This window comes from Eptatretus burgeri, chromosome 3 (assembly GCF_056783735.1).
Source record: "Eptatretus burgeri isolate ZD-2024b chromosome 3, Ebu_testis_v1, whole genome shotgun sequence".
Lineage (NCBI taxonomy): Eukaryota > Metazoa > Chordata > Myxini > Myxiniformes > Myxinidae > Eptatretus > Eptatretus burgeri.
The window spans coordinates 37,638,065-37,662,464 of NC_140963.1; the positions used below are offsets into that span (position 1 = coordinate 37,638,065).

Sequence of the window (24,400 nt, forward strand, 5' to 3'; positions counted from 1 at the left end):
CCTTCTCCCTCTCTCTCTCTCGCACCCTTCTCCCTCTCTCTCTCTCTCTCGCACCCTTCTCCCTCTCTCTCGCACCCTTCTCCCTCTCTCTCTCGCACCCTTCTCCCTCTCTCTCTCTCTCGCACCCTTCTTCCTCTCTCTCTCACACCCCTCCCTCTCTCTCTCTCTCTCGCACCCTTCTCCCTCTCTCTCTCGCACCCTTCTTCCTCTCTCTCTCACACCCCTCCCTCTCTCTCTCTCTCGCACCCTTCTCCCTCTCTCTCTCTCTCTCGCTCCCTTCTCCTCTCTCTCTCTCTCTCTCTCGCACCCTTCTCCCTCTCTCTCTCTCTCGCACCCTTCTCCCTCCCTCTCTCTCTCTCTCGCACCCTTCTCCCTCTCTCTCTCTCTCTCGCACCCTTCTTCCTCTCTCTCTCTCTCTCTCACACCCCTCCCTCTCTCTCTCTCTCGCACCCTTCTCCCCCTCTCTCTCGCACCCATCTCCCTCTCTCTCGCACCCTTCTCCCTCTCTCTCGCATCCTTCTCCCTCTCTCTCGCACCCTTCTCCCTCTCTCTCGCACCCTTCTCCCTCTCTCTCTCTCTCTCTCGCGCCCTTCTCCCTCTCTCTCTCGCACCCTTCTCCCTCTCTCTCTCGCACCCTTCTTCCTCCCTCTCTCTCACACCCCTCCCTCCCTCTCTCTCGCACCCTTCTTCCTCTCTCTCTCACACCCCTCCCTCTCTCTCTCTCTCTCGCACCCTTCTCCCTCTCTCTCTCTCTCTCTCTCGCACCTTTCTCCCTCTCTCTCTCTCTCGCACCCTTCTTCCTCTCTCTCTCTCACACCCCTCCCTCTCTCTCTCTCTCTCGCACCCTTCTCCCTCTCTCTCGCACCCTTCTTCCTCTCTCTCTCTCTCACACCCCTCTCTCTCTCTCTCTCTCGCACCCTTCTCCCTCTCTCTCTCTCTCTCGCACTCTTCTCCCTCTCTCTCTCTCGCACCCTTCTTCCTCTCTCTCTCTCTCTCACCCCTCCCTCTCTCTCTCTCTCTCTCGCACCCTTCTCCCTCTCTCTCTTGCACCCTTCTCCCTCTCTCTTTCACACCCTTCTCCCCCTCTCTCTCTCTCTCGCACCCTTCTCCCTCTCTCTCGCACCCTTCTCCCTCTCTCTCTCTCTCGCACCCTTCTCCCTCTCTCTCTCTCTCTCGCACCCTTCTCCCTCTCTCTCTCTCTCGCACCCTTCTCCCTCTCTCTCTCTCGCACCCTTCTCCCTCTCTCTCTCTCTCTCGCACCCTTCTCCCTCTCTCTCTCTCTCTCGCACCCTTCTCCCTCTCTCTCTCTCTCTCGCACCCTTCTCCCTCTCTCTCTCTCTCGCACCCTTCTCCCTCTCTCTCTCGCACCCTTCTCCCTCTCTCTCTCTCTCGCACCCTTCTTCCTCTCTCTCTCTCTCGCACCCTTCTTCCTCTCTCTCTCTCGCACCCTTCTTCCTCTCTCTCTCTCGCACCCTTCTTCCTCTCTCTCTCTCGCACCCTTCTTCCTCTCTCTCTCTCTCTCTCTCTCTCTCTCTCTCTCTCTCTCTCTCTCTCTCTCTCTCTCTCTCTCTCTCTCTCTCTCTCTCTCTCTCTCTCTCTCTCGCACCCTTCTCCCTCTCCCTCTCGCACCCTTCTCCCTCTCCCTCTCGCACCCTTCTCCCTCTCTCTCTCGCACCCTTCTCCCTCTCTCTCTCGCACCCTTCTCCCTCTCTCTCTCGCACCCTTCTCCCTCTCTCTCTCTCGCACCCTTCTCTCTCTCTCTCTCTCTCGCACCCTTCTCTCTCTCTCTCTCGCACCCTCTCTCTCTCTCTCTCTCTCTCTCTCTCTCTCTCTCTCTCTCTCTCTCTCTCTCTCTCTCTCTCTCTCTCTCTCTCTCTCTCTCTCTCTCTCTCTCTCTCTCTCTCTCTCTCTCTCTCTCCCATCATCTCTCTCGCATCTCTCTCTCTCTCTCTCGCATCTCTCTCTCTCTCTCTCTCTCTCTCTCTCTCTCTCTCTCTCTCTCTCTCTCTCTCTCTCTCTCTCTCTCTCTCTCTCTCTCTCTCTCTCTCTCTCTCTCTCTCTCTCTCTCTCTCACACTCTCTCTCTCTCTCTCTCTCTCTCTCTCTCTCTCTCTCTCTCTCTCTCTCTCTCTCTCTCTCTCTCTCTCTCTCTCTCTCTCTCTCTCTCTCTCTCTCTCACACCCCTCCCTCTCTCTCTCGCACCCTTCTCTCTCTCTCTCTCTCTCTCGCACCCTTCTCCCTCTCTCTCTCTCGCATCCTTCTCCCTCTCTCTCGCACCCTTCTCCCTCTCTCTCTCTCTCTCGCACCCTTCTCCCTCTCTCTCTCTCTCTCTCTCTCTCTCTCTCTCTCTCTCTCTCTCTCTCTCTCTCTCTCTCTCTCTCTCTCTCTCTCTCTCTCTCTCTCTCTCTCTCTCTCTCTCTCTCGCACCCTTCTTCCTCTCTCTCTCACACCCCTCCCTCTCTCTCTCTCACACCCCTCTCACTCTCTGTCTCTCACTCCCCTCTCCATCTCTGTCTCTTTCTCCCTCTCTCTCCCCCTCTCTCTTGCACCTGTCTCTGTCTGTCTCTCTCTATCTATCTATCTATCTCTCTCTCTCAACCCCCATCTATCAAATCTATCCCCTCCCCTCCCCTCCACTCCTCACTCTCACTCTCACCGTCTGTTGCACGGGTCATTGTTTGAATTTTTGTCCATCTCAAAATGTTGTATCAAGGCACAGTTGAAATAGAAGGAATAATTCAGATCACTCCCTTTCTCTGGCTGACTGGTTGACCTTCAGACACAATCTACGGTGGAGATATTTGGGATTGAAGGGTTATAACCTTGATGATGGGTAGTGCCTATGAATGGATGACCTGGATGGCCATTGAATCAGACACTCAATAAGCCAAGGGAATTCTTCAGATATTCTTCCCTACTCTCGTTCTCTCGTCTATCTATGTCAGTGGTTCCCAAACTTTTTTGTCCATGACCCAAAATTTGAAATCACATTTGCCTCGCAACCCAAATGATACTGGTACCTAGTGTACCTATGATAAAAATTGTCAGCGAAAATACTTTTAACATGAAACCCCCCCTCAAAAACTGAGATTTTGAGGGGGGGAGGGGTTTCAAGTTTGGGTCACGACCCTGGGTTTGGGAACCCCTAATCTTCTTCTTCCTTCGGCTGCTCCCGTTAGGGGTCGCCACAGCGGATCAACCCTCTCCATTTGGCTCTCGCCTCCACATCTTCCATTGACACTCCAACCACCTGTATGTCCACCCTCACCGCATCCATGAACCTCTTCTTTGGCCTTCCTCTTCTCCTCCTACCTGGCGGCTCCATCCTCAGCATCCTTCTCCCGATATACCCCGCTTCCTTCCTGTGCACATGTCCAAACCATCTCAATCTCGCCTCTCACTTTTTCTCCAAACCGTCCTACCTGCGCTGTCCCTCTAACATACTCATTCCTTATCCTGTCCATCCTCATCACTTCCAACGAGAATCGCAGCATCTTTAACTCTGCCATCTCCAGCTCCGCTTCCTGTCTTTTTGTTAGTGCCACCGCCTCCAAACCATACAACATAGCTGGTCTCACTACCGTCTTATATACTTTCCCCTTAACTCTTGCAGCTACCCTTCTGTCACAAATCACTCCTGCAACTCTTCTCCAACCACTCCATCCTGCCTGCACTCTCTTTTTCACTTCTGTACCACACTCTCCGTTACTTCGGACAGTTGATCCCAAGTATTTAAACCAATCCACCTTCCCCACCTCAACTCCTTGCAACCGCACCATACCATCACCCTCCTTCTCATTTACGCACATGTACTCCGTCTTACTCCTACTGACTATCATTCACCTTTTCTCCAGTGCGTACCTCCACCTCTCGAGGCTCACCTCAGCCTGTTCCCTACTCTCCCTACAGATCATGATGTCATCCGCGAACATCATAGCCCATGGAGACTCCAGTCTGATCTCATCCGTCAACCTGTCCATCACCATTGCAAACAGGAAAGGGCTCAGAGTCGATCCTTGGTGCAATCCCACTTTTACCTTAAAACGGTCCGTCATTCCTACCGCACACCTCACGGCTGTCACACTGTCCTCGTACATATCCTGCACGACCCTCACATACTTCTCCACCACTCCCGACTTCCTCATACAATGCTACAACTCCTCTCTTGGCACCCCATCATAAGCTTTCTCTAAATCCACAAACACACAATGTAACTCCTTCTGGCCTTCCCTATACTTCTCCATCAACATTCTCAAAGCAAACATCGCATCAGTGGTGCTCTTTCCTGGCATAAACCCATATTGCTGCTCACAGATCGTCACCTCTCCTCTCAACCGAGCTTCCACTACTCTTTCCCACAACTTCATGGTGTGGCTTAACAACTTTATCCCTCTGTAATTTCCACAGCTCTGCACATCACCCTTATTCTTGAAAATCGGAACCAGTACACTTAATCTCCACTCCTCCGGCATCCTCTCACTTTCCAAGACTTTATTAAACAATCTGGTTAACAACCGCACTGCCATCTCTCCTAAGCACTTCCAGGCCTCCACTGGTATATAATCTGGACTAATCGCCTTTCCACTCTTCATCCTCTTCATAGCAGTCCTCACTTCATCCTTACTGATCCACCCCACTTCCTGATTCACGATCTCCACCTCTTCCAACCTTCTTTCTCTCTCTCATTTTTTTCATTCAACAGCTCCTCAAAGTACTCCATCCACCTTCTCAACACACTCTCCTCACTCGTCAGCACATTCCCATTTACCTCCTTTATCACCCTAACCTGCAGCACATCCTTCCCAGCTCGGTCCCTCTGTATTGCCAATCGGTATAAATCCTTTTCCCCTTCTTTTGTATCCAACTTCTCATACAGCTCGTCATATGCCTTTTCCTTGGCCTTTGCCACCTCTCTTTGCCTTTCGCCGCCACTCCTTGTACTCCTGCCTACTTTCTTCATCTCTCTGACTATCCCACTTCTTTTTCGCCAACCCCTTCTTCCTTATACTTTCCTGTACTTCCTCGTTCCACCACCAAGTCTGCTCATCTTCCTTCCTCTGTCCAGATGTCACACCAAGTACCTTCCAAGCTATCTCCCTCACCACTTCTGCTGTCGTTGCAAAATCATCCCACCCATCTTTACCACCATCCAACGCCTGTCTCACCTCCTCCCTAAATTTCACGCAACAGTCTTCCTCCTTCAGCTTCCACCATCTGGTCCTTGGTTCAGCCCTCACTCTCTTCCTCAACCTCACCTCCAAAATCATCCTGCAGACCACCAATCGATGCTGTCGAGCTACACTCTCCCCTGCCACCACCTTACAGTCACTACTCTCTTTCAGGTTGCATCTCCTGCTGAAGATGTAATCCACCTGTGTGCGCTTTCCTCCACTCTTGTATGTCACCCTGTGTTCCTCCTTCTTCTTGAAATACGTATTTACCACTGCCATTTCCATTCTTTTTGCAAACTCAACCACCTTTTGCCCTTCCACATGTCTCTTGTTGAGACTGTACCTACCCATCACCTCCTCATCCTCTTTATTCCCTTCCCCAACATGCCCATTGAAATCTGCTCCAATCACCACTCTTTCATCCTTGGATACACTCTCCACCTCTTCATCTAACTCACTCCAGAAATCTTCTTTATATTCCATCTCACACCCCATATGTGGGGCATATGCACTGATGACATTCATCATCACTCCTTCAATTTCCAACTTCACACTCATCACTCGGTCAGACACTCTCCTCACCTCCAATACCCTCTTGACATAATCTTCCTTCAGGATTACCCCAACACCATTTCTCCTCCCATCCACACTATGGTAGAACAGTTTGAAACCACCTCCAATGCTCCTAGCCTTACGTCCCATCCACTTGGTCTCTTGTACCCACAGTATGTCCACCTTTCTTCTCTCCATCATATCAGCCAACTCTCGCCGTTTGCCAGTCATCGTCCCAACATTCAGAGTTCCAACTCTCACCTGCACACTTGTACCCTTCCCCCTCTCCCAGTGCCTCCGGACTCGCCTTCCCCGTCTCCTTCTCCTCCTTCGCCCAGCAGTAGCACAATTTCCACTGGTACCCTGCTGACCACCGGTACCAGTGGCGGTCGTTGGTAACCCAGGCTTCGACCGATCCCATATGGAATTCATTTTGTTGTCCGCATAATGATTTGGCATAGGTTTTTACGCCGGATGCCCTTCCTGACGCAACCCTGGTCGCCTCTTACGACACACAGGGATATGGTACACCTATTGTAACTGGGGCATTCACCGGGCCCAGTACACTGGTACTCATTTCGCCGACCTCGGAAGGATGACAGGTTGAGTCAACCCCCTGGTGTTATACGACTTGCTAAATATATATATATATATATATATATATATATATATATATATATATATATATATATATATATATATATATACACACATACATATATGCATATATGCATATACATGTATACATATATACATATATATATATATATATATATATATATATATATATATATATATATATACATATTAATTCAGTGGCCCAACGGGGCTTGAACTCAGGACCATTTGGGTCCCAAGCCGTTGCCCGAACCACTGCGCCAACACAAGGCTTTTGGGAACCCCTGATCTATGTTGATATTCTCAATGCTGATATTCTCTACCAACAAGCCAGCTGGCAGCAGCGTGTGTGCAATAGCTGAGTGTCGTCAACAACTTGACCGAGATGTGCAGCACACAGGAAAAGCACAGAAAAATGCACCAAATAATCATTACAAAGGCTTCAGTGGAATACACAGACATAACAATTCGCTACTTGCATGGCCGTGCTGCATCTGTGTTACTGGAGAAGAGATGAGGTATGGCTAGTCACAATTAGTGAAGAAAGTTGCTCTTTTGCTTTGCACATTCTCTCCCTTACTTGGAGAAAAAGCAGGAAATGAGCAGCACAAAAAATTTATTCTGAAATAGAATATCTTACTATCTTACCAGATGGGAATACTTGAATAAATCAACATAATTTTGGATATTTCAAAGGTAAAAGTCAATTGGCCCAACATAACTGTGCCATATCTACACCGCAGCATGATCACCTACTCCAAGTAGAACAGTAGTTGGCCATAGTATCTGAGCACATTGTCCTCCTTTTTGATACTGCAATATCTAATGTTCACAGCCTAAATGTCAAGGAAACCGCCACATTTATAGATGGAAGATGCTGTGCTTCAAGGTGAATTCTCAGCCCGTGCCACACCAGAACGGCAGTTTTAGTTAAGTGAGTGTTGGGGATCAAAGCCAAACATACAACTAACTGAACCCACTGCCCCCAGTGTTTTAAAAGATTTTCATTGGGTATCAAAGAATCATGGAGCTGATAATGATGAAGCAATGACCTTTTTTGTCGTTTACAATTGTCGACATCCTGTTCGTGTCGCACAAAAACATTTATTCGAAGAATTAATATGTGATCATCAATCAAAACCAAAAATGTGGAGACAGAAGTCTGAACCCTGATCCATCGCTCTTCAGTTTAATGACTCAAGCCTTGTCCTTCGTGGAGTAAAATTTAGAAATAGTATCAATTCCATTTTAAACTTGAAGGGCACTCGGTGGAATGCATACCTCTGCCACACAATGCCTGATCCACGAGAACATGTCGGTCTCAATACATTCTTGAAATATCATGCTATACAGTACTATATCGTTTTTGGCCCGATCTCTCAATGGTGAAGAATAACTTTAAAAATTAAATAATTCTCGGATCCAGATCTGGATCCGGATCTTCATCAAAATCTAATCAGTTCTTCCTTGGTACACGCCCAAAGTGTCCACAAAGTTTCGTCCGAATCCGTCCACAACGTTTTGAGATATCATGCTATGTATCGGTTTCGCCCGATCTCTCAATTGTGAAGAATCACGAAAAAAAACTTTCAGATCCGAATCTGGACCTTCACCAAAATTGAATCAATTCTTCCTCATCACACACCTAATGTGTCCACCAAGTTTCATCCAAATCCGTGCGCAACTTTTTGAGACATCGTCCCATATATAAGTTTTGGCCCAATCTCTCAATGGTGAAGAATCACTTAAAAAATTAGAGTAGTCGGATCCGGATCCGGATCTTCACCAAATCTAATCAGTTCATCCTGTCCACAAAATTTCATCCGGATCCGTCTACAACTTTTTGAGATATCCTGTACACAGACAAACAGACAAAAAGACAGCCAAACAGACAGAAAGGGATGAAAAATTAACCTCCTTCACCTTCGGTGGCGGAGGCAACAAGTCTCAAAATAAGGAGTACATCGCTGTTCCCCATTGAGTGCGTTAAATGGGATATGTTCGGTATTTATATCAAGGAGAATCAAAACGTCTTTCTTTGAGTGAAACCTTCCTTTATCCTCGTTCCAAAAGTATTTCTCTTGTTTCATACAATTAAACGACTTGTTTTCCAAGCATAGTATTGTGAAAATGAATGTGGCTTACACTATTTCAGAACTAAATACCAGGAAGCAAAACTCACCCTCCAGTAATGGTGCATTTTACAGAGTTGTTCGTGTGTGCTTTGTACCAAGCGGAATGGTAGCAGTGGCCACATATTGTCCAAAGGTGACATACTTGGCAGCATGTCTCGTACGTATATCAGATACGACCTTAACTGGAGTGAAGAAGAGGTTGTGGTGAGCATGGCAATTGACTGTGACAAGGTCAGACTTCCTTTAGATATGATCGCACTGTACAAATTGCATAAAATGCATCTTGATTCTATTACTCGCCTTCCATTGCAGAATGTATTCTGCAATCTTCTTGGAAGCATTCACTCGGAAGAACTTGCGGTATTCTTTACGGACCTGTAATAACAAGGAAGAATGTCACATTGCCTTGTCAAACTCAAAAGCTGGTATCAGAGTGAATCGTATTCACTTCAAATTATGGAGAATAATTGTTAAACTAATCGTAATATTGCAAAGTCGACAATTTCTGTTTGAATGCATTTTGGCATAAAGAGAAAAACATATACACACAGTATGTGTGTGTGTGTGTATATATATATATATATATATATATATATATATATATATATATATATATATATATATATATATATATATATATATATATATATATATATAGTCATAGCCAAAAATATTGGAGCCCTTACACTTTTTTCAAATAACTAAATTTTCTCTTAAAATAAGTTGAAATTGCCAAAAGTATTTTGTCTCCACAATTCTTTATTTCACTGTTAATATGACAGCACCTTTCTTTTTGATTCAGACCTGAATCTACCCTTTTAAATCAGTAAATAAAAAGAAATGGCATTGACAAAATTATTGACAAACTAGATTAATATTTGGTCGCACAGCCTTTGGACAAAATAACTGCATTCAAGCACTTCCTATAGCTATGAATGAGCTTCCTCCACCTCTCTACTGACAGTTTGGCCCACTCTTCTTGTGTAAACTGGTTCAGTTCTCCCAGATTTGAAGGGTGCCTTCTCCCAACTCCTGTTTTCAGATCTCCCCACAGGTGTTCAATGGGATTTAGATCTGGACTCATTGCTGGCCACTTCAGAACAGCCCAGCCATTTGTCTTGAACCATTCCTGGGTACTTTTTGAAGTGTGTTTGGAGTCATTGTCCTTCTGTAAGACCCATGACCTTTGATGGAGACCCAGCTTTCTGACACTGGGCTGAATATTGCACTCCAAAATGCCTTGGTAATCTCCTGATTTCATGATGCCATGAACACATTCAAGGCACCCAGTGCCAGAGGTACCACAGCAACCCCAAAACATCACTGAACCTCCTCCATGTTTGACTCTCGGGAAGGTGTTATTTTCTTTGAAGGCTTCATTTTGTTTTCTGTAAACATAGAGATGATGTGCATGACCAAAAAGCTCTAATTTGGTCTCCTCTGTCCACAGGACATTCTCCCATAAGGATTTTGGGCTGTTCAGGTGTGTTTTGGCAAATTCTAGTCAGACTTTGTTGTGTCTCTCTCAGCAGTGGGGTCCTCCCGGGTCTCGTACTGTAGTACCCCCTTTCACCAAGTTGGCGAAGGATGGTGCGAGTTGAAACTGTTGTACCTTGTGTCTGAAGGTCAGCTTGAACCTGTTTGGCAGTTGATCGAGGTGCTTTCTCCACCATTCGAACAATCCTTCGCTGCAATCTTCGATCAAGTTTTCTCTTCAGGGAGGTTGGCAACAATGCCATGGGCCTTAAACTTCCTGATAACATTGCGTACAGTGGACACAGGAACATCAAGGTCTCTGCAGATGGACTTGTAGCCTTGAGATTGTCCATGCCTGGCTACAATCTTGTGTCTCACCTCTGCAGGCAATTCTCTAGTTTTCTCTCTTTTATCCATGCTCATTGTGGTACACACAGTGTCACAAAACAGCAGAATGACTCCTTTTCTCAATTCAAACTGGTTGAATGAGTGATTTTTAAATTGCAGGCACCTTCAACTCACCACAGATGAGTTCAATTCCAAAATAAAGGAGAATCACCTTTTTGAAATCGAATTAATTATAACAACTTCTAAAAGTTGCCAATAATAACGTCCGGGCCATTTTCGGATTTCTGTGGGGAATAAGCTAAGATTTAGTGATTTTTAAATCTTTTTTTTGTTGTTTTGTTCCAATGCAAACCAAAGAAATACATATATGGATACCAAAAGATTTTTTAAATTTTTACAATTTTCTGAAAGAAGTGGGGCATTATTTGAAAAAAGTGCAAGGGTGCCAATATTTTTGGCCATGACATGATACAGCTCTGGAAAAAAATAAGAGACCACTCCAAAAAAAAATTAAATCAGCATCTCAACATGTATGGCAGCCATTCCATTCCAGTGTCTGTTGAATTCCAACACAGGCACACCTCATTCTACTTAGTGAGGTAATGATTAGGTGATCACCTGAACCGAATCTTATTTAACAAGGAAAAGTATAAAAACCACTGTTGTGGTCATCACTATCCTCTTACAATAGGACCAGCTGGATGGTAAAAACAGTGCTAGTAGTACCTCAAAAGTAATTGGAATCAAAAAAATAACTATTGACCATGGCAAAAGAGTTGAAAAGAGAAGTTTTGAGTGAGGAAAAGAAGGGTTGAATTCTGGCTTTACTGGCAGAGGGATACAGTGAGCGTCACTTTGCTTCCATCCTTAAAATTTCAAAGGCGGCGGTTCATAAGAACAAGGTCAAGCAGCAGACATTGGGGGCAACAAAGCTCCAGACTGGCAGAGGCCGAAAACGACTTTCCACTGACTGGGATTCAAACTCATTCGAATGTCACTCAACAACCGTAGGATGACATCGTGACCTACAAAAAGAATGGCAAACGGCAGCTGGGGTGAAGTGCACGGCGAGGACGGTTCGAAACAGGCTCCTCGGGGCAGGGCTGAAGTCGTGCAAAGCTCGAAAAAAGCCCTTCATCAAGGAGAAGCAAAGAAGAGCCAGGCTGAGGTTTACAAAAGACCATAAGGATTGGACCGTAGAGGACTGGAGTAAGGTCATCTTCTCTGATGAGTCCAATTTTCAGCTTTGCCCAACACCTGATCATCTAATGCAATGGTTCTCAACCTGGTTGTCGCGACCCCAGAGGGGTCGCGAGAATGTTTTTGGGGGTCGCGAGGAGGTTGTCAAAACAAATAAACAAAGAAATATATTGTTACGAATATGGTAATTCGATTGCACACAGCATTCAGGTTCCTTTAGTCAGTTATGTCCATAAGTGCTTGTTCCCTAGATAGCTCACCTTCCATTGTTTAAAAAAAATGACCGTTTTTACAGCCATTTTTCCCTGCTGTGCAGGGGTTTGGCTTTTTCTTGAGGCAATGTTTTATGGCCGGATGCCCTTCCTGACGCCAACCTTGGTCGCCTCTTACGACACACAGGGATATGGTACACCTATTCTAACTGGGGCATACACCGGGACCAGTACACTGGTACTCATTTCGCCGACCTCGGAAAGATGACAGGCTGAGTCAACCCCCTGGTGTTAATTCAGCAGCCAACGGGGCTTGAACTCAGGACCCTGGGATCCCAAGCCGCCACCCTAACCACTAAGCCAACACCAGGCTGCCTTCCATTGTTTAATGGGCAGAAATCCATTAGATGCGCTGTGATTTAATTTAATAGTTAGGGAGCGATCCCAACACAATGGAGACGCCCTTCCCTCTCTTCTGTGAAGAGGAAGAAGAGCCCTCTTCTTTTTCTTTTCTTTTTTTTTTGGGGGGGGGGGTGGGGTCACGGCTACAAAAGGTTGAGAACCACTGGTCTAATGGTTAGACGGAGACCTGGAGAGGCCTACAAGCCACAGTGTCTCGCACCCACTGTGAAATTTGGTGGAGGATCGGTGATGATCTGGGGGTGCTTCAGCAAGGCTGGAATCGGGCAGATTTGCCTTTGTGAAGGACTCATGAATCAAGCCACGTACAAGGTTGTCCTGGAGGAACACTTGCTTCCTTCTGCTCTGACAATGTTTGCCAAATCTGAGGATTGTTTTTTCCAGCAGGACAATGCTCCATGCCACACAGCAAGGTCAATCAAAGTGTGGATGGAGGACCATCAGATCAAGACCCTGTCATGGCCAGCCCAATACAATCTCCAGACCTGAACCCCATTGAAAAACCTCTGGAATGTGATCAAGAGGAAGATGGATGGTCACAAGCCATCAAACAAAGCCCGAGCTGCTTGAATTTTTGCGCCAGGAGTGGTATAAAGTCACCCAACAGCAATGTGACAGACTGGTGGAGAACATGCCAAGACACATGAAAGCTGTGATTAAAAATCAGGGTTATTCCACAAGATATTGATTTCTGAACTCTTCCTAAGTTAAACCATAAGTATTGTGTTGTTTAAAAATGAATATGAACTTGTTTTGTTTGTATTATTTGAGGTGTGAAAACTGAATCTTTGTTGTTATTTTGACCAGTTGTCATTTTCTGCAAATAAATGTTCTAAATGACAATATTTTTTTTTGGAATTTGGGAGAAATGTTGTCAGTAGTTTATAGAATAAAACAAAAATGTTCATTTTACTCAAACACATATCTATAAATAGTAAAACCAGAAAAACTGATAATTTTTCAGTGGTCTCTTAATTTTTTCCAGGGCTGTAGATATATATATATATATATATATATATATATATATATATATATATATATATATATATATATATATATATATATATATATATATATATATATACATACATATATTGTTACGGTGGTGGAAATTCACAGAACACCATTCAGGTTCCCCAAAGATCAGTTATGTCGATAAGTGTGTGTTCCAGGTTAGATTTCCCCACCAATGTATAATGGGTTTTATTCGTGTGCCGGGCTGTGAATCTTTGAGTTAGCCGTTACTCCATTCTATGTTTTATTTTAAACAAACTCTACAACCACGTCAACCTCCACAACACAGCGCCCTCCTCAGCAAACAGCGGCAAAATGCTGTTACGAACTCACGGTGCAACAGGAAAGCCACATTCCAGCGTCCGTGTGCAAATCGGCCGTGGAGACGGATTATTTGCATAAGTGGATCAAAACAACAACTGCCGAGAAAGGAACTGTCCAATCAGTAGTGAAAGGGGCGGAGCCAGCCGGGGGTGAAGGGTCGAAGGTGAAAGAGCGAGTGCCCCCGGACCCGATAAAGAGCCGTGCTGGAACGCCGAGAAGTGAGTCGGGGAGATGAGAGAGAGAGGAAGGCGCATCGTTGGAGAGGAGTTGAGACGGCCGTGGAAAGTCGGGTGCGCTGCCAGGCCCTGGACCTACCAAGTCAGGGAGATGGCCGCGGAAAGTCGGGCGTGCTGCCAGGCCCTGGACCAACCAAGTCGGGGAGACGGCCGCGGAAACTCAGGCGTGCTGCTAGGCCCTGGACCAACCAAGCCGCCATTACAACCGCTGCTGCGTTGACAACGAGCCAGAGAAAGAGATACCGAGGGTCGCCGACCCAAAAGCCCATCGAGTCGCCACCAGGGTGGCGAGGTAACCTGCCCGGCCTCTCGGAGCCCCTTCGGTCATCCCGGCTCTGAGGAATATTAAACGCTTATGAGCCTGTCTTTTCTTTCCTGGGTTTTTGTATGAAAGTCTGTGGCACCTTGTCTTTAAGTAGAATTGTTATTAAGTGCGTGCTGTAAATGCAATAGAACTCGGCTGTAGGCTTTTGCTAATGTCTTGTCCCTATTCCCCCATTGACTGCTAATGTGCCGAGTGTGAAAATAAATACCCGTTGTTTGAATGTCACCTGCTCGTTGCGTCCCTTCCTGTATTGACTGCCATGGTGCGTTCGGGATATTAACTGGCTTTTAAAGCCGCTAAAAGTAAATCTTGTCTGACGGGATTTGGCGAATTAAAACCATTCGGCATTCGCATATGGAACGAGCCGCTCAAGCGGCTCGTTTTCGTGCAGGTCCCATCGAGGTATAAACTCCCTGTATTTCTGTCCGCGTGAATAGTTAGGTATATCGATAATTCGGTGATTGACCCTGTAGCGCGTGCACAGAATAATTGGCTTGTTTATGATGCATTAAGGCATCCGTGACTGGATTTCGGGGTTGGTCCGGAAAGTGACGACTGGATTGCGGCCCTCGGTGGGCGTGTGACCGCGATTTGGGCTGAAGCGGTCGTCCACATGCCAAACGCGGCGGAAACCACAACAATACATATATATATATATATATATATATATATATATATATATATATATATATATATATATATATATATATATATATATATATATATATATATATACATATATATTATATATACATATATATTATATATACATATATATTATATATACATATATATATATACATATATATATATACATATATATATATACATATATATATATACATATATATATATATACACATATATATATACATATATATATACATATATATATATATATATATATATATATATATATATATATATATATATATATATATATATATATACTTTTGTCAGGTCAGGTTCGATCTGTGACCTGCTACAGGTACCATGTAAACCTGTACTAACCTGTTCCATGGTCGGGTTGTCGGCGACTAAACCGTCTCCCCCACCAGGTTTTCTGGTGAGGAGGGTGTTTGGATATGGACACCCAGCAGGATTAAAAACAAAACCTGTCAAAGGGCGGAGGAGCTCCTTGTGAGCCAACGGCCATCCATATCTAGTGCCCAACTGTGTCTGCGGACGTCCTCCTGCAGTTGGGTTACTTCTTATTAGGAGGTTGGTGGCAGGATTTGCACTCCAGCCACCGTAAAACGCTTCATTCCGCAAAACGCAAAAACGCAAAAAAATCTGAAAACCCACTCCGTGGTAGTACCTCCTGTGCAGCTTCCCTTCGCAGGGCAGCTCACCGGATGATGGGATTGGGGCAAAGCCTTCGGGACCCCCAATCTTTGATAGGAGGGAAATCACGGGGTAACATCCCTGGGTCAGATTGCGGGAGAGTGTGTCGGAGTGGTGCTGAGGTGTCGTCCACCAGACGGCGGTCTCCTTGGGTTAACCTGAGGCGGTCCCTTCGGGTGGGTGCCTGGAATGTCCTATCCCTAAGAGAGGATGATCACCTGTCTCTGTTATCATCTGAGCTCAAGCGTTTGGACATCGGGATTGCAGCTCTCTCTGAGGTTCGGAGACCGGATTGCGGCGAGATAATGGTGGGTGGTTACACCTACTATTGGTCTGGTCACTCTGATGGTTACCATACCCAAGGAGTTGCTGTAGCTGTGTCCAATAAGCTGACCCCAATGATAATTGAGGTAACACCGGTCAACGAGCGTATTATGAGATTAAGGATTCGTCACTCCTTCGGTGTCATTTCCCTGGTCTCTGTTTATGCTCCGACTGAGGCGAGTGATCTCAACGTGAAGGACACATTCTATGCCACACTCAAGTCTGTGGTTGATCAGTGCCCCAGACGAGATACACTTCTAGTCTTGGGGGATTTCAATGCATCGACTGGAACTGATAGGGATGGTTATGAGGTGTGTGTTGGTCCCCATGGGTCAGGAACTATGAACCAGAATAGCACTAAGTTCCTTGACTTTGCAAGAAGTCATGGACTTAGGGTGGCTGGTTCATGGTTTCAGCGCCCGCAAGCTCATCGCTGGACTTGGTATTCCAACGCTGGCGGTGTGGCAAAGGAGATTGACCATGTCCTCATTGACGGTCGTTGGAGGATGATCCAGAACTGCAGGGTCTACCGGAGTGCTCAGTTCCTCAATACTGACCACAGGCTTGTTGTAGCAACTCTAAAGCTGCACCTTAAATCCTGGAGAATGGTACCATCCCAGCCTAGGCTGGATGTTGCCAAGCTCAGGGATGAGAGAGTAGCTGAGGAGTTTGCGAACAGGCTGAGTGGACACTTGGGGGGTCTGGGTGCTTTGGGGGTCCTGAAGAGTTGTGGAGCACCTTCAAGACCACCGTCCTTGATGTTGCCGGTGGATGCCTTGGAGTTCACCGCAGGGCAAAGAAGAATTTTGTCTCTCAAGGGACACTGGATACCATTGACCAGAGTCGCAGGGCCAGGCTGAATGGCAGAGCTGAGCTGTTCAGGGAGCTGAGGCGTAAAACTGTACGTGCACTGAGGGTGGACAAGGAGGCCTATGTGCGAGGAATCTGTGAGGGGGTAGAGCATCACCTGTGGACAGGTGATTCTCGTCCCGCTTACAGGGGAATTCGCGCATTACGTTCATCCAAGCCCATCCCTCGGAGCACTGCAGTTCGAGCAGAGAGTGGTAGGCTCTTGACAGAGGAGTCTGAAGTGAAGGCCCGCTGGGCCGGTTACTTTGAGCGGTTGTACCAGGCTGATCTCCCAGCTGTCGAGTTGGACGTCAAGGGTGTTACAATCCCTGTTGCTGACCCTCGAATCAACTGTGGTCCACCATCGCTTGTGGAAACACGGGCTGCGGTGAACCAGTTGAAACGGGGCAAAGCTCCAGGGATCTGTGGCATCCATGCCGAACTTCTCAAGGCTGGTGGAAATGCTGCACTCGTGTCGTTGCATGCAGTTTTGTGCTCTGCCTGGAACACAGGCATCATCCCAACTGACTGGAAGAGGGGCCTTGTTGTCCCTCTCTGGAAAGGGAAGGGTGATCGCCAAGACTGCAACAACTACCGAGGGGTGACGCTGCTCTCAGTGCCGGGCAAGGTCTTTGCTCGGATAATTCTTGATAGGGTTCGCCACCATCTGCTTGAGCACCAGCGTCCAGAGCAGTCAGGCTTTACACCAAAGAGGTCAACGATTGACCGTATCCTTGCACTTCGTGTCCTCACCGAACGCAGACGAGAGTTTCGGCAGGGGCTGCTTGCAGCCTATGTTGATCTCTGTAAAGCGTTCGATTCAGTGAATCGGGATGTCCTCTGGAGGATTCTTGGTCTTCGTGGGGTGCCACCGAAACTGATCGATCTGATGTCTGAACTCTACTCTGGTACTGAGAGTGCTGTGAAGTGTGGTGGTACCGCCTCTGACTTATTTCCAGTTGTTACTGGAGTTCGTCAGGGATGTGTACTTGCCCCCACACTTTTCAGCACTTGTATGGACTGGATTTTTGGGAGGATGTCGGAGAGATCAAGTTGCGGTGCATCGTTTGGCAATGTCAAGATCTCGGACCTTGATTTTGCAGATGATGCAGTCATCTTTGCGGAGACTTTAGACATCCTCTTGGGGGCCCTCGAGGTGCTGAATGAGGAGTCGGAGCCGTTGGGATTACGGGTTTCTTGGGTCAAAACTAAGATCCAGGCTTTCGGTGACATCTTGGATGCTGCTGTCCTGTCTGTGTCTGTTTGTGGTGAGGATGTTGAGGTCGTGGAGAGATTCACTTACCTTGGCAGTGATATTCATGTCTCCGCAGGTTGTGAGCCGGAGGTCAATAGACGTCTGGGTCGGGCCTGGGGAGTCATGGATTCACTGGATCATGGGGTGTGGCGCTGCCGGTACCTGTGCGGGAGGACGAAAGTCCGAGTCTTCAGGTCCTTGGTACTTCCAGTCTTGCTCTATGGGTGCGAGACTTGGACTTTGACCAAGGATCTGAGACGGAGACTTAATTCCTTTGGTACCAGGTCTCTTCGGAGAATCCTTGGCTATCGCTGGTCGGATTTTGTGTCCAACGAGCGGTTGCTGAGAGAGACTCGGATGAGATTTGTTACCTGCATAGTCCGTGAGCGTCAGCTGCGGCTGTATGGACATGTGGCTCGTTTTCCTGACGCTGATCCTGCTCACCAGATTCTCTCAGCGAGGGAGTCTCATGAGTGGAGGAGGCCAGTGGGCTGACCACGTGCCTCATGGTTGCAGCAGGTTGACCATCATCTCAAGGAGATGGGGATGGGCCTGGCATCTGCCTGGGGGATGGCCAGACGGAGGCCCCTGGAGTACTGGCGGAAAGTGGACGCAGCGACGCGCTGTTCTGGCACATGCTCCCATACCTGACCTGACCTGATATATATATATATATATATATATATATATATATATATATATATATATATATATATATATATATATATATATATATATATATATATATATATATATATATATATATATATATATATATATACCTATACAGAGACATATACATAGATATACATATACAAAAATATATATCATAAACTAGTGGGGTGTGCTTACACATTGTATAAGCATGTGAACCGTGTTTCCCCATTGTCTCGGATTGCTCACCTTCATTTGATTTTTCATGTATTCATTTTCATTTATTTATATTTTAATTTACGGATGCTTTCTGATGGTTGTGATTCTTCCTGGTGTATCGGCTTCGATGTCTGTTGGCACACAAAATTACCATGCTTCCCCATTCTCTTGGGTCGCTCACCTGCATTTTTTTCATTTATTTATATTTCCATTTGTGGATGTTATATGACAATTCTGTGAATTTTTCCAGTGTACCAGCTTCGATGTACATCAGCATGCAAAATTTCAGCTTTCTACGTCACCCGGAAGGTACCAATCTTTAATATCAGTCTGTGAGTCAGTGAGTGAGTCAGTCAATGGTTAGAAAGAGCTATACTGTATATCTAATGTATAAAGCTCTTTCTAATCAATGACTGACTGACTGACTGACTGACTGACTGATATTAAAGATTGGTACCTTCCAGGTGACATAGAAAGATGAAATAATTTTGCATGCCAACGGACATCGAAGCCAATACACCAGAAAAAAAATCACATAACCATCAGAAAACATCCGTTAATGAAAATATAAATAAATGAAAATAACCAAGAAGAAGACATCATGCAGAGAACAAAACTTGCAAAATCCATAAAACAAATTTGACCTCAACAATAATTAATTGGTGGTTGAAGTCAATGACCAAATTTGCAACTCCTCTTCAAATTTCATGTCAATCAGATGAAAATTGACAATTTTAGAAATTCAGCCTGTGTTGACCTTTTGGCCTATGATGACCTCACAAATCCTATGATGAAAATCCATAAACCAAATTTGACCTCAACAATAATTGGTGGTTGAATTCAGTATGTTGATATGAAAATCCTGTTCAAATTTCGAGTCAATCAGATGAAAATTGAGGATTTAGTAATTTGGCATTTGTTGACCTTTGTCCTATGCTGAACTATTGACCTCAAAAACAATATGCTTCTTGCTTATGCCAAACTGTACCATGTGGTGACGTTCTATGAAGATCAGTTTGAAATTGTGACCTGCAGGCGATTGAAAAACAGACAAACAAACAAACAAGACAGAATAACAAAATCAGCTGACCAATATACTTGAAAAACCTTGATTTTGCAAGTCATAAATGAAAAAATAAATGAAGGAAAAAAATGCAGATGAGCGACTCGAGACAATGGGGAAGCATGATAATTGTGTGTGCTGATGGACATCAAAGCTGATACATCAGGAAAAAAAAAATCACAGAAATGTCTAAAAGCATCCATAAATAAAAATATAAATTTTTTTTTTTCATGAAATGCAAGTGAGCGACCCGAGACAATGGTACACCATATCTCTCCATATATCTCAAGTACATAACAAGCACTATATCTCTCAAGTGCAGTACTGTTGCCCTGGCGGTTGTACATTTATGTTCAATCAGGGTTAATTAACCTGTCGTACGTCACTCACTCACTAAATGTACATGTACATGTACATAGTGAGGATAGCCCCATTTAGTATGGTAATAAGCATCTATACATCGAGTATTGCACACCACGTCCAGACACAAGAATGTTTTAATTTTCAAGTGATCCTTCACCATTGAGAAATAGGGCCAAAAACGACATATATCATGATATCTCAAAAAGTTGTGGACGGATTATGATACAACTTTGTGGATGAGTTGGTTTGGTGACAAGAATAATCCAATTTAATTTTGGAGGTCCGGATCCAGATCCGGCCTATCAGTGGGATACAAAATGTAAACTGTTCAGCGTAGCGGAGGTATGTGCTCTACCGAGTGCCATTCTAGTTACTACAATAATTACAGAGAAGTGTTACATCAAAATACCACTAAACTCCATATATCCCATGTTCTAGCTCTGCAATTTACTGCTTTACCAGATGTCATTGCTGAGTCTTTCCTCGACGTCATCCTGATTGTTCTGAATGCGAAGTATTTCATGACCCCGGGTTCACATATGTATGATATGACAGCACCTTCTACACCATGATTTTAACTATCATCGTAATCTGAGGATTCTACATCAGAAAATTATTCGTCAAATTCACTTTCTGACGAGTCTAAAGCGAGTTGTGCAGCCATTAACCTTTGCGTGCTGAGACAATTGGACTGGCGGTGACGTCACACAGATGACGCAATGACCATTGTGGTTTTCTGGAATTTTTGGTGCGGTACCCATCAGGTGTGGATATTTTTAACGTTAACTCCTTAAAAAAATTATTCGAATTAAAAACCACATTCAGTTCTTTATGATTTAAAAATCAAGATCATCACATCCAAAAAAATTTAATATCTGATTCTGTGGACCTTTAAGCTCTGAGCCAAATTTGCCGATTGTAGCTGCCCTTCTTGTCCAGTTATTCTTCTGACATTCAGACAAACACACAGACAAGATGAGTGCAATACTCATGCACCCGGCCTATGGCTGTGGCATGACTAATTGCAATGCATGACGAGTTTCTTGTTTTTTGTTCTCATCTGAACTGATGGCTCTTGATACTCGGAATGCAGGTTCAAATCCCATATCTTGAAAGTAACAAGCAAAATTACCCATCCCCAGTGACGGAAAAAGCAAGGAAAAGTACCTATCCCCAGTGAATGGAAAAGTTGAAGCTCATCTATCAATCTAAATTATTTCATGGACTTAAAAAAGGTTAATTGTGTTGCATTCTTGGTTTCACCCAGAGCCAAAGCTTTGAGCTACTTAAATCACCCACCGTGAAATGGTGGTGCAACATCCTGCGGCGGAGGTTCAATTTGTCTCAAAAGAGGACAAAAATATTCTGCTTGCGAAATAAAATTTTGCATCAACATTACTCATGCCTGTTCTCCCGTCATTTCCAAAATTAGCGTTGAGCTTTTAAAACGCAGCACGGGAGGTAGCTGCTGTAAACGGGAGATAGACGAACGTACGGACAGACACCACGGTTCACATTACATAATAGAATGCACACTGTCTATTGATGTCCTTGTAATTCACATACATATTCTGACGTCAACTAATGTCTTCATCCCGTATGTGATTTTATGGAGACTCGTATCGAGCCTCAGAGCAATTTAAAAATAAATAAGTAACAAATAAAGCTTAAATTATAATGTGTCATATATTCAAAACATAATAAATTATGCGAGCTGTCAGACCTTTTAGAATGTACCAATTGTTCAGAGTCCATGAAAGATTGAATCTATCAAGAATGAAGTCTTATAAATGCAAAGTCATCGAAAACTGTCAGAGAGAAGGCTCTCAGAAAAATGGTTGAATAGATGGAATTGCGTAATTATTTTGTTATCGCATAATAATCTTGCCATTTACCAATAACTCGTTTTGTGTTCTCATAATTCACTGTTTTAACTGTTTGGTCACCCTTGAAGATTTTCATCAGAGCATAATATTACAAGCCATGAAGTTATTAAAACACTGCATCATCACCTCGTCTGTTTCCATTCTGCATTTCAAATGGTTTTTACAAAACAAGCACCATGGGTGGTTTTTAAAGTGTCTCTGCAAAGTAATGAAAGCTTCTGGTGTTTCTTTTATGAAGTTGCAAGCTGTTTGAATCAAGAAGATGTTTTGCCGTTTCAGTTCATCCATGAGACCGTTATGCATCCAGAAAAGTTTTGCAAAAACCGACATTGCCGTGAAAGGGTTCGCATACAAGTGTGCAATTACGAAATATCCAGAAAAATAAACTTCAATCATCACTTAAAATACAACCGAGCGATGAACAAACTATGTTTGCAAAGCAATTGTCCGAAAATATTTGTTATGTAAATACGTGGCACCTGCACAGTAAGTTTCAAACTCCAATGAACTTTCACTTTGTTTGAAACCTTGGAGCAAAGAAAAAAATTAGTGGAGGAATGAGTAACAATGTGATTGGTGATGAGAAATTTACAAAATGAAGCTTCAAGGTCTCACTCTTCCATGAGCCTTGACTTCGTTGACAAAAAAAATGCAGTGGAATGCAGTGATGTCTCTCAGTGTTTGGCAAATAATTACCTCTGCCACTGAAGGTGGATGGAGGTTATGTTTTCACCCCTGTCTGTCTGTTTGTGTACAAAATATCAAAAAGTTGTGGACAGATTCGGACGAAATTTGGTGGAGAGCTTCGGTATGTAACAAGGACAAAATGATTAGGTTGTGGTGAAGATCTGAATCCGGATCTGGATCCGAGAATTTTGAAGTTTTTTTTTTTCACCATTTAGTGATAGGGTTAAAACGATATTGGTTCAAGAGTCACTTAGGCCTAAGTCACATTTGCTCTATGGCGAGGATACGGCGGCCGTACCCTCCCTCCCCCCCCCGTTGAATTGACAGAAACGTGCGGCGGCCGCAGTTTCTGAGGTGGCCTCAGGGTGGCCTACGCCGTATGGCTATCTTTTACAGGCCGTAGGGGTCGCCGTGGAATTATAGCGCGGAGTTATAACTTTTTTCATTTCTAGGATGGCCGTAGCAATTCGACAAGCCAAGCTGTGACGTAGATGTGTTCCACGTCGACCGTATGTAGGGCGTACGGTGGGCTTGCGTTATTCGTGTGGCTGCCGTCGGCTCTTATCAATGAAAAATGAATTTTGCCAACCCCAAAAAAATTACGGCGGCCGCACTATTTCCACGGTCGCCATAGGGTAGTCCTAAGGCATCCCTGGGTTCAACGTACGGAGGCCTTGCGGTCTGTGTGACTACCTGCGGGCAACGCAGGGTCGATGCACAGTTCCCCGACGCCCGCCGTGCGTCCTACGTACGGCCTCCATGGCAGTCTGCGTCGACCGTGCGTCCACCGTGCACTACTGCTAGAGATCGGAGTATAGGTGTTTGCCTATACTCCGAACTGGTATATTCAGTTATATATATATATATATATATATATATATATATATATATATATATATATATTATAGTTATAGTATATTCAGTTATATATACTGGTATATATAAAATACCAAGCTTGCACACTAAAAACTTGGCTCGCCGTCACACGATCCCTATGAAATTGCTGTGGCACTTAGCGGACATGCCGACAATGTTTGGGAAGTCTTGGCGTTCCATAGTACGACTTGCATTTTGCACAATGCGTATTTTTATCATTCCCCGTGTACGGTCTGTCGTCTGCTACCAGCTATGTTGTACTGCTATCCCGTGCATGTGCACGGTTATCGCTAGTACTGGTATATTCCGAACTGGTATATTTTTATTTCAGTAAAAAAATGAACTGGTATAGATATACCCACTCGTTACCGTCCGGTCTGGCGGCACGTTCGCCTTAGGGCCCCCCTGCGGTCGCCTTGCGGGCACCTTGAGGCTACCTTGCGTCTGCCTTGAAAATGATATGGCCGCCGCAGGAACGCCCTAAGGTCACCGTGCGACATCAAATCAAAGACCGTATGGTACCCCACGTTTTCGGTTTCCACAATTTATAAATACCCCGTGCGGCTCCCCGAAAAATAAAAACATATTATGTGACTGCTACATTGTGTGACCGTGGAAATACTGCGGCCGCCCTATAATTGCTAGTGGCCGTAGATTTTTTGACCCCACGGCCGCCGTGCCAAATGTAACTTAGGCCTAAGTGACAACTATATTCGTTATGGGTGTGTCTGTCTGTCTGTCTGTCTGTCTGTCCCGAGCATAGCTCCGTGGGTTTTGATCCGATCTTGATAAAATTAGGGTGCGAGGTTTGTATCATGATCTAGTTGTGTTTTCCGGAGTATGGGCGTGC

The 24,400-nt window shown here is 45.0% G+C and overlaps 1 protein-coding gene across 2 annotated transcripts in view; it reads right to left on the reverse strand.

Annotated features, from left to right (window-relative positions):
• Positions 1-24,400, reverse strand: part of LOC147029704 (unconventional myosin-Ib-like) — a 166,318-nt gene that overhangs the window by 39,707 nt on the left and 102,211 nt on the right. For both annotated transcript variants that reach the window (XM_085872950.1, XM_085872951.1), the window contains exons 22-23: positions 8,776-8,850; positions 8,523-8,657 (exon numbers count right to left, since the gene is read on the reverse strand). In XM_085872950.1, coding sequence (XP_085729076.1) covers positions 8,523-8,657; positions 8,776-8,850 — 210 coding nt within the window. The remainder of the gene's footprint in view (positions 1-8,522; positions 8,658-8,775; positions 8,851-24,400) is intronic.